The 15577-nt window shown below is 37.8% G+C and overlaps 1 protein-coding gene across 2 annotated transcripts in view; it reads right to left on the bottom strand.

The window, feature by feature from the left end:
* LOC109056787 (GREB1-like protein) overlaps nt 1–15577 on the bottom strand; it is a 42335-nt gene that overhangs the window by 3176 nt on the left and 23582 nt on the right. For both annotated transcript variants that reach the window (XM_042769736.1, XM_042769730.1), the window contains exons 12-32: nt 15036–15221; nt 14558–14860; nt 14249–14377; nt 13145–13279; nt 12834–13031; nt 11042–11222; nt 10764–10953; nt 9610–9746; nt 8544–8883; nt 8347–8462; nt 6018–6268; nt 5402–5931; nt 4267–4369; nt 4028–4183; nt 3776–3921; nt 3468–3629; nt 2411–2615; nt 1499–1667; nt 1212–1418; nt 971–1112; nt 29–229 (exon numbers count right to left, since the gene is read on the bottom strand). In XM_042769736.1, coding sequence (XP_042625670.1) covers nt 29–229; nt 971–1112; nt 1212–1418; nt 1499–1667; nt 2411–2615; nt 3468–3629; nt 3776–3921; nt 4028–4183; nt 4267–4369; nt 5402–5931; nt 6018–6268; nt 8347–8462; nt 8544–8883; nt 9610–9746; nt 10764–10953; nt 11042–11222; nt 12834–13031; nt 13145–13279; nt 14249–14377; nt 14558–14860; nt 15036–15221 — 4187 coding nt within the window. The remainder of the gene's footprint in view (nt 1–28; nt 230–970; nt 1113–1211; nt 1419–1498; nt 1668–2410; nt 2616–3467; nt 3630–3775; nt 3922–4027; nt 4184–4266; nt 4370–5401; nt 5932–6017; nt 6269–8346; nt 8463–8543; nt 8884–9609; nt 9747–10763; nt 10954–11041; nt 11223–12833; nt 13032–13144; nt 13280–14248; nt 14378–14557; nt 14861–15035; nt 15222–15577) is intronic.

Raw genomic sequence — 15577 nt, 5'->3', positions numbered from 1 at the left:
AACTATCCCTTGAAGTGTTTATTTGTACCTGTGGGCCGAGGTTGAGGTAGCTGTCTATGGAGAGCACAGGGTTAGCGCTGTTACAGAGGGCCAGAGGAAAGAGCCGGTGGCTGCAGGACTGCAGAAACTTCTCCAGCAGGAACTGAGCCGGCGCCGACAGCAGTGTGTGTTCACTGTCCGGAGCGCACACATACTGAGACGCACACACACGCACCGGGGTCTCCAACCTCTGCAGAACAAAAGAGATAGTCTCTTACAATTGTACTTGCTCTTTACAAACTGTAAAAAAAAAAAAAAAAAAAAAAAAAAATTAAAATATCTATTTTCTAGCTGTATTTTAAATGTATTTTAAAATGTCATTTATTCCTTTGAGCAAAGCTGAATTTTCAGCATCATTACTCCAGTCTTCAATGTCACATGATCCTTCAGAAATCATTCTAATATGCTGATTTGATGCTCAAGAAACATTGTTTTTTTATTATTATCAATGGAGGTGCTTAATATTTTTGTGGAAATTGTGATAAAATTTTCCAGGAAGCTCAAAAGAACAGCATTTATAGATTTTTTTTTAAACAATGTAAAACTCTTTACTGTCACTTTTGATCAATTTAATACACAATTGCTGAATAAAATTATGAATTTCTGAACCCAAAATTTTAAATGGTAGTGTAATATAACACATTATATTGATTTATACTGTATATCTATATTTAATTATAGAAATTGCACATATGCAGGTATACATTTTGAATGTAAATCTTAGAATGATATAAAGGTCAACTGTTTCAGTCTGTAAGAGTTTTAAACTGCATTTAAAATGCATGAAATGTTCAAAAATGCCACCATCATAATAACTGGTTTCAGAGCGCCCACTAGTGAATGTACTGTGTAACTGCAGTTTCCATTAACTCCATGCTAACAAGCTAATATCAGTGTTTGGATGTAATTGAAGGGACATTATGAAGCTCACCATGAGTTTGGGCTTGATGAGGAAGTCTTTATGTCCTCCGATGGGGATGTGTTTTTTCATGATGCTGAAGTGATTGAACCGACAGAGTAGAAGACCGCTGCTGTTTGCCCTCAGGTTAAAGTCCACCTCTTCACATGTGAACCTACACACACATTTATACTGTTATTTATAACATAAAACACCTTAGAACACCAGTACTCAAAAACTACATGATCTTCCCCCTCAAAAGGCAAACGCTCACCTGTTGAGGTCATACTGGACGTTCTGGGTGAGGTCAACGTTCAGCATGATGAGGTCGTGGAGGTGGCAGCGAGAGAAAGGGCTTGTGGGAGCTCGAGATGAAAAACTACTGCTCCATTTGCGCAGGCCACACATGGCATACAGAGAGATCTTAGAAGTGGCCTCCACGTGCTGCAGGACACTCTTCAGTGACACGTTCATCACCTCGCTGAGAGAGAGACTCCAGAGAGGTCAGACAGTGAAGACATTCCAGCAAATCCATCCACGGATCCATCCATCATTACATACCTGTTGCCCTCGGGTCCAGGCTGATGGGTGTTCCACAGGACGCAGGAGTCGTCCATCATAACGATGAAGGGCCACACGTCCTGTCGTTTGACGCCCTGTTCCTCTTGCCTGTTCCTCTCCAGCTCCAGGTTGTGGTAGGACAGTTCCTTGATCATGAATCGAGCTGCTCCTGAAACGCCACATAAATACAATTAATCACAACAAGAAGGAACTACGGAAGCTTGATTCCGCCATTGAATTAAAAAAAGAATTGCAACTTTTTGTCCTCACAATTCCACATTTTTTCTCAGAATTCAGGATATAAACTCACAACTGCAAGAAAAAAGTCATTACATCATGCAATTCTGACTTTGTGACTCGCAACTGCAAGTTTTATATCACACAATTATAAAAAAAATAAAAATCCTGCACTCGCAGTTCATATTTCACAATTCTAACTTGAGATGTAACTCAAACAAAGTTAGAACTGTTAGATTTATTCAGCATTTTATTTATTTTTTACTCAGTTGCGGAAATGGGCTTCCATAAGGAACTGTATGTGTTACATACAAGCTGAATTTCCCAGTACAAAACCATAAATATTACTCTAGATTATGCATGCAATAAAAAAACAGAAAGTCAGACAATTAGTCTCCTGCATTGGCTGATAGCAAATAAATGCGCTTTATAGTATGCTCTTTTATCTAAATAAATTCAAGCACTAAAAACTACAATTAATTTTTACAAAAAATACAAATAAAGTACTATAAATTGCTAAATGTAAGGCAGCATTCTCTATTATTATTATTATTATTATTATTGAAACAATCTTAAAACTTATTTTAACAGCTCAAAGTGTGAGCCCTAAGTTTTTTTCAGTCACAATATTGTGAGTAATATGCGATCTTATTCATAATTCTGGCCAGTACTCACCCACTCCGGAGTTGTTGAACATGGCGGGCAGCACTAGAAGGATGTGGTTGGGCCAGTATTTCCTGTAGAGAGGCATTTCATATTGCTTGACCACTAAAATGTGCAGGTGCTCGGCTCCCTCCATGGCGTGGTAGATGTTGAGAAGGCCGTGCTCCTGCCGGCCCGTGGTGGGTGTGAAGATGGGACTTTTCAGCATGTTGCACTCCTGAGTCGGCAAACAGAGCAACGCTTCATTTTAAGACAACTTGTGCAATATGACAAGAAAACATTAATGTAAAAAAAAAAAAACGAGCGACGACTCAGCAACCAGCGGGACTTTTTGCATTGCTCAGGTATCCAGGTGCTCCTGACATCAGGATGAATTTCCATATGATTTGCACTGCACTTGAACACAAGGTATTTCCAAAAAAACTAAACACTGACTGTGGTCAGCTTTTATTTAGTGTCATTTTAGACAGTATCCTTTAAAAATCTGTGTTTATCTCTGTCTTTCAGTTTCATCTTGTGTCCACTGTTCAGCTGTTCTTATAGCTAATGATACTAATTATGCTATTATATGCTAAATATGATTATAGCTAATTAGAAAAGAAGTCTAGTTTAAAAAGTATGCTTTAAAAAACGTTAAATTATCAAATATTATATTATCAAATATTAATCAAATTTTTCTTGTAATATATTTTTAATTATAAACTATTTCTGTGATGCAAACGTTTTTAATGTTTTTTTGAAATATACATTATAAATGTCTTTACTGTCACTTTTGATCAAATTGCGCAAAAGTAATAAAAGTAATAATTTCCATAAAAAAATCTTTCAACCAAAAAATCACCTCAGAAATTCTATCATCATTTATTTGCCCTTATATTGTTTCAAAACCTGTGTGCTTTTATTTCTTAACTATCATATGCCCTCAGAAGACATGAGGTCTTATGCTCTATTTTTACAGTGTTTTTTGGGTGTTATTTTGAACACGAAGATGGTCAACATTTGTGTATTAATGTTCCACCGAAAACAAAAACAAACAAACAACATGACATGAGGGTGAGTAAATAATCACCTTATCTGAGATCAGTGGGAGCCGCATGCTCTCTAAATGACTGCCCTGCTGGCTGAACACAAAATGAGGCTCTTTGGCTTTAGGAATGATAAAGTGCAGCTGGACTTCCTCTCCCAGCATGGATGAGCAGAACGTGAAAGCGTGGAAGGTGCAGTCGGACAGCTAGAATCACACACACAGAACATCTTACAGCAGTCATATACCTTTCTAGACATGCTATTGCATTACTGAGGGTTTTGAAATGATGTAATTTAAAAATATGTCAATAGATGTTGATGCATCACGTGATCAATCACATATGTCCTCACCTGAGCGGCAGGAGCAGGCTCGCTGTAATGATGGCACTGCTCACAGTGGTGAAATGCATTATGGGCCGCAAACAGGCTGAGTCTAACCGACACCGTGTTTCTCTTCAGTGGCTCCTCTTCTGCCTCCAGTCTTTCTGTTTTAACCCCTGAGTTTTCACACGAGGATGCAAAACAGCACATACTGTAAGCACACTTGCTATTTTAAAGTTGCTTTGAAACAAGGCACACCATAATAAAAGAGCAGTTCAGTACCATTCAGTGACTTTGGCATCCTGTCTGCATACACTGGACTCGCATATCTGAACTTGGGGTCATGGGGGTAGAGGTCAAAGGGCAGTTTGCGGACGTCCTCCACATCAGGCCACTGCGGCCCACTGACAGCGGGAACCTTTGATTTGTCTTGCACATCTAGAGATTTCAATTGAAGGTCATTAATAAAAAGGTCAAGGGAAGGCCCATCGGGTGAAGTAATACGAAGATTGCTTTCTTACCGTCCTCCAGCTCTTCTTCATCATACACGTCCACCTCCAGAAGACGAATCAGCATACGGAACAGGATCCGTAGAAACTGCAGATACGCACCTGTTTTTCCAACCTTAAACAGCCAAAATAGAGCATGAGACACTGGATGCTTGGCAAAGAGGCCAATCAGCAGAGGTCATTGTAAATGGATGTTGCTTAGTAACAGACATCGTCCCTGACTGGTCAGACACAATAAAGAATAATTCTCCTATTCTGTGTATTTTTGTAAATGTTAACTATTTCTTAATATTTTAATACTTGATGTTTAAAATTCTTTTTAATGGTACATTTTTTTTTGTATGTTTTAAGTGTTCTGGTTTTTTTTTTTTTTTTTTGCATTTTAACTATTTTAAAATAATTTAATTTAATTGTTTTATATTATTTTTATATTGGTTATTTATTTTGTATTATGTTTAATGTTAAATGTTTTATTATATGTAAAATAAATTTGTATAATTTTCATATTTAATTAAAAACATTTTTTTCGCACATTTTGTGTATTTTAACTATGTATTCTGTATATTTTAACTATCCTATTAATATTTAATTTTGGTGCATAAACTATGTATTTTGCATATTTGTTTATGAATTAAATGTGTAAATATTTTTGCATATTTTGTGTATTTTATCTGTGTATTCTGTAGATTTTTACTTTTTTTTTTAAATATGTAACTTTTTAAAATATGTGTGAATATTTTGTGGATTTTAACTGTATTGTGTATATTTTATTTTTTTAATATTTAATTTTTTATTTTTTTGTACATTGTGTAAACTATACATTTTGTACATTTTAATTATATTTTATATATTTAATCTTTTAAATATTTTTGTATAATTTGTGTATTTTAACTGCATATTCAATATATTTTAATCATTAAAAAACATATCTTTCTAAATATTTTGTGTATTTTAAATGCGTATGTCATTTTAGTTTTATCTATTTAATAAAATATTTTTTTTTTATTTTTTTGCATTTTTGCATTTTTCTCATATTCTACCTGTATTTATGATCATTGGGTTGTCAATTAACACCATAGTACCAGTAATATGCTTGCCTTAACAAAGAAACAAACAAATATTTTTTAACCATTTAGCTACTGCTTACCTGTGGTGGTCCACTCAACAGCAGTCTTCTGGAATGGGGCATAGCTGGCCCTTCATAATCCGCATGGTGCTGCCTGGCTGTGGTCCACTGGCGGTAGTACAGGGACTGCTCTGCCCCTCCGAGAGCGTGAGGAACAGGTGGTCTGAGCGGGCTGCTCCACACCACATCTGCGTGAGGCAACAGAGACGCTGAACTGGGCTGACCCAGCATCTCAGGGGCCAGCAGGGCGTATGCCGCCCGGGAGAGCACCACTGTCCGGGGGAATACCTGCGTCCTGTTACATTCACGTGGGGCCTGCGTGGACTGGCTTGGTTTCTGAGCTCCCGGAGAGGAGGAAGAGGAAGAGGACGAGGAGGCAGAGGAGAACGAGGATGTGGCAGAAGAGGAGGGAGCCTGGGAGTCACACTCCTGTTTAAAGCGAATGGGAGAGGAGCAAGAGTCCATTATATTTCTGCTGCTGGATGGGTCACTGTGTGAGGATGGTTTGTCCAGTACACTTGAAGAACTGACGCCATTTTCTGTGGTAGAGCCTGAAAGATAATTAAGATGAACTATATTAGATCATGTGACCACACAAGACAGGAATCAGGCCCAGATTGTGTTCAGTGTCCCTCACCAGAGGTCCTGGTAGCAGCGCTGGCATTGCTGGGTGGCCTCTCCAGCTCCATCTGGAGCTCGTCATGGTCTGCCGTTTCTCCTGAGCTCCTCTCATCATCTGTTGGTCTCTCTTCTCTACCTGCTGCTGTTTTCATCTCGGGTATTACTCTGTGTGTCACATAAGAGCAGGCCAAACCCACTTCCTGTTCCAGTGCCGTACGCGTCAGGTAGCTGGAGTCGATCAGTCGCAAGTCACAGTACTTCAATGACCTGAACAAAATCACACACAAACATGCTCAGTCTTCATGTGTCCTTTTAGAAGAAAACAATACTGTCAATTTTAGTTTATCCAGCAGATGTTATTTGATCTTTTAGATACAGCATAGTCTTTAAAAAAGACAAGCATGAAATGTATTGAAATTATGCTACTGAACAGTTAAAAGAAAACATGTGCATGGGAAAGATTTTAGAACTGTAGCTGTAACAACGGTAGTAACCACAAGGTGGTGCTCTTTTTAACAAAGTAAAGAGGAAACCAAAATATTGGAAGTCACTGTGCAGCATTTTTATTAATCAAGACCATCATATGATGTCAGATCATTAACATCTGTCTTAGACTAAAACATAGCTTAAGCCTGAAGATTACATGTATAACTTCAGGTTTGATTTCAGGTAGAGCTTAAGTTAAGTACAGAATGGAGTACCACAAGGCTCAGTACTAGGACCACTGCTTTTCACGCTTTTGTAGAATGGCATCTATGCTAATTTTAGTCTGTTTTATTCTTATTCCGATGCAACTGCAGCCATCTGGATACAGTCCTTATCCATTCCTGATGGTGGATCAGCACCTCCAACCTCTACAGCCCTGAATGTTAGTGGAGACCACGGAAATTAGATAAGCCCTAGAGACAGATCCCCTGTGAAGACCTTCTCAACTAGAAATCATCGGCACAAGACCACGACAAATCAGACGAGTCCTCTGCTCAGTCTGACTTGTGTTGCAGCCTGGAATTAAACCACATCATGCTGGTTTCGTCTGGCCAGAGGAGAACTGGCCTCCCGACTGAGTCTGATTTCTCCCATGTTTTTTTTTTTTCTCCATTTCTGTCACCGATGGAGTTTTGGTTCCTTGCCACTGTCACCTTTGGCTTGCTTAGTCTGGCAATATTGACTGCACAAATTCTATTGGAAGAGAATTGAACTGGATGATGACATCACTGAATCATCAATGAACTGACTTTAACTGAATAACTGACTGTTTTCTATTGTCCTTGTGCATTTATAGTTTGACACTGTAAAGCTGCTTTGACACGATCTGTATTGTACAGTATAAAGTGCTATATAAATAAAAGTGACTTGACTAGAGGTTTGTCATTAAAGCAAAAAACAATACATTACTATTATTATTATTATTATTATTATTTAATCTAAAAATAAAAATTTTCACATGAAAATGATAAAATATTAATAGTTGTAGTTAATTAATATTTGTTTTAGCTATTTTACATAAAAGTTATTGAAGAAATAAAATATAGACCTATATATTTTTTTAACCAGAAAAATATATATGTATATATCTGCCTCGCCTCATTCCTTAACCCAGCCCTGGCAAATTTAAAGTGTTTTCTACTTAAAATAGAATTTAAAATGTTTTTTATTCCTGTGATAAATGTTAATATATAAATAATGTTGGTAACACTTTATTTTAAGGACCAATTATTGTTATTAATTAGTTGCTTATTAGCATGCATATTACTAGCATATTGTCTGTTTATGAGTACTTATAAAGCACATATTAATGTCTTATTCTGCATGACTGTATTTTAGATCCCTTAATCCACCCATACCTAAACTTAACAACTACCTTATTAACTATTAATGAGCAGCAAATTAAGAGTTTGTTCGGCTAAAGTGTTACCATAATGTTTCTCTGGATTTATGATTTATAGTTATGTGTTTGAGTAAAACATAATGTTTGTTTTATTCTGTAAACTTTATTTACAGAATTTTTTGGTCAAAAGTGGTCAAAAAAAAGAAAGAAAAAAAGCCATGTTTTCAGACATGTTTATATAAATTTTTAGAAAACACAATACCAATGTTTTAACTTTGGGAGAGTTAGGAAACCAATAATAAAAACATTTGTTACTTTGACCAACTGTCACTTTCTGAAGAAAAAAGGCTCTGAATTATAATATGTTTCTTTGAAATTTAGAGGCCTTTACAGAATAAAACAAATATTAACATTTTACTCAAACCCATACCTAGTAAATCTAGAATTCCAGAGAAACTGAACATTTTCAAAATGTCTCAACTATAGGATCTTTTCCTGTGAGGATGACAATGAGTACCTTGGGAATGTCTCTCCTAGAGGATCTTTTCCTGTGAGGATGACAATGCATGGAAGTCCTTCCAGATCTTCATATGAATGCGGGACCCACTCTTCATTCCTACAGCCCCTCCAAGCCTGAAATACACAGATTGTTTATTCCAAGCTTACTCTGGTGAGTTTAAGGAGCCCATATTCATGAGAGGATATGGTTCTTACCCGCAGACGGGCACAGAAGTGGACCGGAAGGCTGATCTCGGCAGCAGGGCTTCCCAGCAGAACAGCAAAGCGGTACTGTAGACCCAGCTTATCCCGGGCCTCCTCCAGCCGCTCCTGTGCCAGCCGTGCCAGCTGCAGCGAGGGCACGCGCACCAGCAGCATGTGCCCACACCCATGCCTGCTGCGGCCCGGGATGCTCAGCAGATCCTCCACCATGGCGAGGGTCTGAGGGGTCACGTGATCCCGCAGAGAGGGGGCCGCTGTGAGGGCCATCAGGGCCTCTGTGTACTGCTGTATCAACAGATAGCTGCGGATCACCATGCTGTGCAAATGTGGGTGCCTGAAATTAATGAGGGAGACACAATCAGGGATATAAATGGAAAGATACAGCATATGCATATGGTTTGAAATGCACAAAAACTGCCAATTTAGACATGGATCTAAGTCTGAGACATATTTATGGAAAAATATGTTAAACTAAAACAATAAAATTCTTTTTTGTTACTTGAAATTTAACTTAAAATAAAAAAATAAAAAAAACATTTATTTACAGCTAGTTTCCATGGAAATACTAAAGTTTACATTAGGGAACACTACTCACTATTAATAGTTGTTTATTAGCATTTTACTAGCGTATTAGCTGTTTACCTTAGTACTACTAAAATAACTAAATATTCTGAACCCTTAACCCTACCTCAAAAAACTCAATTAAACTAACTAACAATAAGCATCATATTGTTAAACTAAAGAAAATGTTTCTCACAACTAACAATGAAAAAACTGACAAAAAAAAATAACTAAAGAAAACACTGATAAACACTAAAAACCGAAAAAACAAAAATTAAAATAAAAACAAAAAATATAAAAATAATAAATAAAAATACTGATAAACACTAAAAACCGATTTCATTAATACTCTAATAACAGTGGTCTGGGATGAACTTAAATATTTAATTATGCATTTACAGTGTAAAAAGCAGTTAAAAAGGAATGTAACTTGCTTTAAATCCTCATTTTGTACTCGTAATGTTATTTTAGAAGAAGTGAATATGAAAATGGGGCTGACCTCTCCAGCAGGGTTTTGACCATCCGCTCAAACGCGTCGTCACAGCGAAGGATCGGACTCGCCACTCCCCACTGCAGAGACCTGCTGTAGTCCTTCAGCCCAAAGTAGACCAGGTCCTTGGGAGAAGCCTCAGCCTGCTGTTACATGCAAACAGTAATCTGCTCATTTTACTTTACTGAGCATAACACAGTGTTGTTCTATTTTTACTCTATGAACATGTCTAGGTCATTATAAAATAACAAGAATCCAGATTCATTTTAATGTGTCTGATGAATAGGAATCTCTGACATTAATATCATATCACAATGTGTTAAAAATGGGATTGCTTGTGATTGTGTGAATTTAGATTGAAACTGCTGTAGTAAAGATTTTTTTAAAAGTGACAAACTTCCTGGGATCCAAGCTGAACCACAAAGCACAGAGTGTGCTGGTAAGACTTTACTGACAGAGAAGAAAAGAAAATATTAATGGCTACTAACCTTTGTGAAAACACCCAAAATGACAAACCAAAAAACTTGAACAATCCAACATCAAAACCATATATATATATATATATATATATATATATATATATATATATATATATATATATCTATAAATAAAAAAACATAAAAAAACATAAAAAAACAAATAATAATAATAAAATAAAAAAATAAAAGGAACATGAGGAAAAACTCAAAGTAAATGGATCATCTTCAATTAAATTTTGCATTATTTAATGTGCCTCTAAATTTGTGCATGAAACTGTGTTTATGTACACTACCATTTAAAAGTTTGGGGTCGTTAAAATTTAAAAATGTTTTTGAAAATCTCTTCTTCTCACCAAGGATGCATTGATTTGTTAAAAAAAATACAGTAAAATAGTAATATATTGTGAAATAGTATTACAATTTAAAATAACTGGTTTCTATTTGAATATATTTTTAAATGTTGGAATTTCTTTTAAATATTGTTAACTTAAAAATGTCTACTACTGTCACTTTTGATCAATTTAATGCATCCCTGTTGAATAAAAGTATGTTTTTCTTAAAAAAAAAAGAAAAAAAGTAGTGTACACAAGTGTTAAAATACTTGTCAATGATCTCATTTAGCTGAAGTCTTATCTGTCCTCCATAAATTCATTTACAGTTCTTCTCGGGGTCAGTGAAACTCACCAGGTCGTCAGTGTTGGGCCAGTGCACTTCATTCTGGGTACTGATGCGTGACTGACGGCTCTGCAAGGTGAACGGGAAGCAGCTGACCTGCAGAACCAGCAGGTTTATTGCTTCCAGAACCTCCGGACAGTTCACCACGCGGTCGGCCAATCCCTGCAACTCCCCGTGACAAACCGACCCTGACAGAGCACTGATGGAGAGAGAATAAAGACAAGACGTCTTAACACTGACATTCCTGACAGTCCCTTTTACAAACCACTCGTCATTGTTTTTCTTACCTGGTCAGGTCGACGTGCGAGTTGTCGTGAATGAGGACGAAGAGTGTATAAGGGTTCTGCTTGACCTTCCTCATGAAGGCCTCCATTTTTGTGTGGACCTCCGCGTCCAGACGCACCACATACTTCTCAGACTTCTGCAGGGCTAACGAGGCGTCCTCTATACCTAGATCAATCAGTATGCCTAGCAAAGACATTAGGACAACAACAATGTAAAATATAGCTGCAAGCAGCAATTACAGGGTCAAGCACAACAGAGGCAAAATGAGGAGCTAAGCATTGCTGGGAGCATCAGACCAACTGCAACAAAGAGGGGTTAAAGACATTTTTAGATTAATTTAGTCGAAATTGCTGAAAAATCACAAATACAGTCACTTATAATTTGATTTAAATGCTTATCACTTTTTGAACAATAGGAGGTGCTTTTATCAAATTATGGTGTGGTCAGTGTGAGGTGACAATGACACATTAAAAGTTTGGTGTCAATTTGACAATGTGTTGCAGCATCAGGATCAGAATGATTAAATAGGCAAAATAAATTGAAAGCTATTAACATTTTTAAAAATTTCATTATACATTTTGACCAGAAAGGGCTGCTGTTTTCAAATAATTCAAAATTGCAAAAAATCTTGACCTGTAGAAATCTAAATTTCATTATGTATTCAACAGAGTAAAAAAATTATTTTGCTTCTACACTTCACAGTTCAAAAGTTATTAGCATAAACATAATGCAATAAGCATAGTGCAACTTTGAGCTGTTGGTGGCGCTAGAGGGTTTGAGTTAAGAGACAACAAACTTGTTATGGTTCATGTTGAGACTCTTTTTTTTTACCTGTGTGACAAATTTCATAACTAACGGATACAAGAAGTGCCTTTGCACCTTCGGTGCTTGGCCCCTAAACATTGTTGCAATGACTCTTTCATCAAATTTAAAGGTATAGTCCACCCAGTCGTTTACTCCAAACCTGTTGTAGGTCCCCACTGACTTTCACAGTATGGAAAAAAATTCTGTGGAAGTCAATAGGGACCAAAAACTGTTTGGTTACCCACGTTCTTCAAAACATCATTTGACAGAATTTCCATTGGTGAACCATCCATTTAAAAGTACACTAAGCAGTATTTGAAAAACGCTTTTGACCACAGTGTCGGACCGAGTCCCAAAACACACTTGCTGTCAATCAGCAGTAAGGGGCGTGTCTAGTAATGATAGGGAGAAGAGAGCACTCAGTGAGCGCACAGGACGGATATTAGCTGACAGACTATAGATAGAGAGATGGCAGGTAAAAAAAAAAGAGGAAAATTTAGGAGGAACAAAACATTTAAAAGGACCCGAATTAATTTTGGAGTAACTTTCCCGCGGTGGAGAGAACTCAAGGAGAGGGAAGGCCTGGATTTGGACGCAGGGGTTGCTTTGTTTCTTCTTGATAAGTGAGCAAAGCTGATTTTGCTTTTTCACATAACTAATCTGTGTTGGCTTTTGCTTGAATATGCTGCGGCTGGCAGGCATAGTAGATTCCGCCATAGTCGCTGCCAGGGGTGTGAACGTATGTATGGGGCGGAGTTAGCAAAATAGGGGCGAGGTCCTATTGGGGTTTGGGCGTGTTTGTTTTGGTGCTTTCAAATATTAACATCGCTTAGTGCAACTTTAAATGTCCAGGCAAGAAGTTTTTGTGAAAATGTTTTGTGAAAATGTTTTATGAAAATGTCAGTTTCTTAAAACAGTGGGCTTGATATTGAGAACAAGTTGAATATGTTTTTTGAAATAGACAAAACTGTCGCTTCTGCTGTGACGCACCTGATTGGCGTATTCGCTGGACTGTTTGGTGAACCAGAACGTGGGACGGCGGCACCAGAATCAGGAAGTCCACTTTACAGAAGCGGCCCAGATCTAAGCTCTGGCTCCCTGAGTCGGCGATAGCACACACCTGCGACAAAAGGCTGCGTGCAACACTCAGCTGAGGAGGGTGTATCTGAAAGCCATCACGCAGCAGATCTGTAACACATCAAAAGTCACTTAGTGTTTCCAAGTGCCAAATATAAAGTTTTATCATGAATCAGGGCGGCCAAATGAAGGGTTTGAGACATACAGAGACAGGAAAGGCTCACCTGGCCCTGATTCTGGTACCATGGCTGCGGCCTCTTGGGAGTGGATGTACTCGGTCAGATGTCCCTGAAAGGGCTGAACCACACGGTCTTTGCGCTTGCGCTGGTACCGAACCAGCTGTTTATCCATGTTGTCACCTATAGCGCCACAATCAAATTGAAAAGGAGACACATGCATGTGCTACAGTTCAAAAATCTGAAAAGTTTTTGGAAATAAAGTAACACTTTTACTCAGCAAGGACACAGTACATTACAAAAGTAACAGTAATAACTGTTAAAAAATGTCTGTTTCAAATAAACGGTGTTCTATTGAACTTTCTATTCATCAAAGAATCCTGAAAAAACAATATATTACTGTTTCCACAAAATATTAAACTGTTTTCAACACTTATGATAATGTTTCTTGAGCACCAAACCAGCATATTTAGAGTAATAGCTGCTGAAAATTCAGTTCTGCCATCACAGGAATAAAATATATTTTAAAACATAATAACACAGAAAAATTTAGATTGTAATAATATTTCACAATATTACTGTTTATTACACAATATATTACACAATATTACTGTATATTTGATAAATATTTGCTTAGTGAGCATGAGAGACGTCTTTCAAAACAATAATATAAAAAAAAAAAAAAAAAAAAAAAAAACGTTCGGCTTATAAATTTCAGACGGTGTGGCCTAGAAGCTATTTTTTTCCTTGATACCTTAGGTTTGTGCTCTCAGGAATATTTTAGATTAGTTTCAATCGTAATAATAACTGTATTTTTTATCAAATAAATGCACCCTAGTTAAGCATTAAAAACTAATCGACCACAAACTTTTAAACAAAAAAAGTACTATAGACAGTCATTTCATTGCACAATAAAAAATAAAAAATAAAATAGTCAAAAACATAATTTACCATCTCATCCTAAGTTATGTTCAGCTTTTGAACTACTTCCTAAAATCACCAAAGAGGGCGCAATAACCACACTAATCTACTCCACCTTGTAACGTGTGCTTGGCCCCAAAACTGCTGCTTTCATCTATGTTCTTAAATTAATTTCTAGATTAAGGTTGATGAAAACTGATGGATCCAGTAAATTGTTGCACTGAGACTCACCTAATGAGGTGCTCTGGAAGTGCGAGGCGAGCACACTGACTTTCCCTGTGATGAGCTCATAGCTGATCTCCTTCAGAAACTCATTGGTAGTGAGCATGCTCTCTGCCAAGGCTCGAGACTGATATTTACCTGAGAAAAACAACAGCACGGGTTCACTTACACGACAGTGACAAAAACAAACCTTTCAACTTAATTTAGTGAGTTAAGTGTAAACTCCTTAAATGCATTCTTATATCACCGAAAGGCCATAAATGGACGTAAATGAAACTTTAAACTAAGAAAGAAGTCTTTGAGAGCAGCAGAACGTACCCAACACTAGCACGCAGAACTCATTAGCTCCACTTTTGGAGGTGCAGATGATGAGCACGTAGTTGGGCAGACACTGCTGCTGCTGCGGCGGTGTTTCACTCAGCGAGCGCAGTGACTCAGAGATGCCCTCGCCCAGAGAGCCGTGGCTGACCAGCACCTGAACGCCGCCCCCTGACACACTGGCCTCCATTCGAGCTAACCAGGGAAGCTGGGCGGGGGACACGGGAGGGCCATTCGGACCGCACAGCATGGCCTTCAGTACAATCTGCTCGAACTCTTCCCGTAACGGGATCTGCTCCATACCTGCATTAAAGACAGGAGAAGGAATGGTCATCTCACTATAGAACAAATACTCACTGCTCTTGCATAATACTTGAGCTAGATGCATTTGAAGTAAGACATTTAACAAGCTGTGCACTCTTATCTATATGTCATAAGTGTACAGATACATTCATGTTATTGATGCACTAAAACTTACCCAGCCGAGCGAGGTACTGCAGTGTGAGCAGTATCATGGTCTCTGTGGTGAGTAACTGGTTTGCTGACATGCCCAGACTGGCTAGGGTCTTCTCATTGAGCTCTCGGCCCTTATAGCAGCTCACCAGCAGGGGGCTCACCACTAGATCACCCACATTGCCAAAGAAGTACGGTAAAGTGCCTTGACCTGGACAGAGACATTCAAATAAACAAGTTCATACACACACACACACACACACACACACACACACACACACACATCCAACACCCCCCCCCCCCCACACACACACACATTCAAACACCCCCACCCCCACACACACACACACATTCAAACACCCCCACCCCCACACACACATTCAAACACACACATACACTCACACACATCTATATCTATATTTCATCACTCTGACAGTTTTTACTTTAAGCCCACTAAAAATATCTAAATATATATTCAGAAATTTATATATAAATACACATACATACACACACAGTTGTATATGTATGAGCTTTTAATATATAAGCCTGTTATGAAGACAGAGTACT

The sequence above is a fragment of the Cyprinus carpio genome, chromosome A2, assembly GCF_018340385.1.
Source record: "Cyprinus carpio isolate SPL01 chromosome A2, ASM1834038v1, whole genome shotgun sequence".
NCBI lineage: Eukaryota > Metazoa > Chordata > Actinopteri > Cypriniformes > Cyprinidae > Cyprinus > Cyprinus carpio.
Note: the sequence above shows the minus strand (reverse complement) of the source record. Positions and strands in the feature narration are given on the sequence as shown.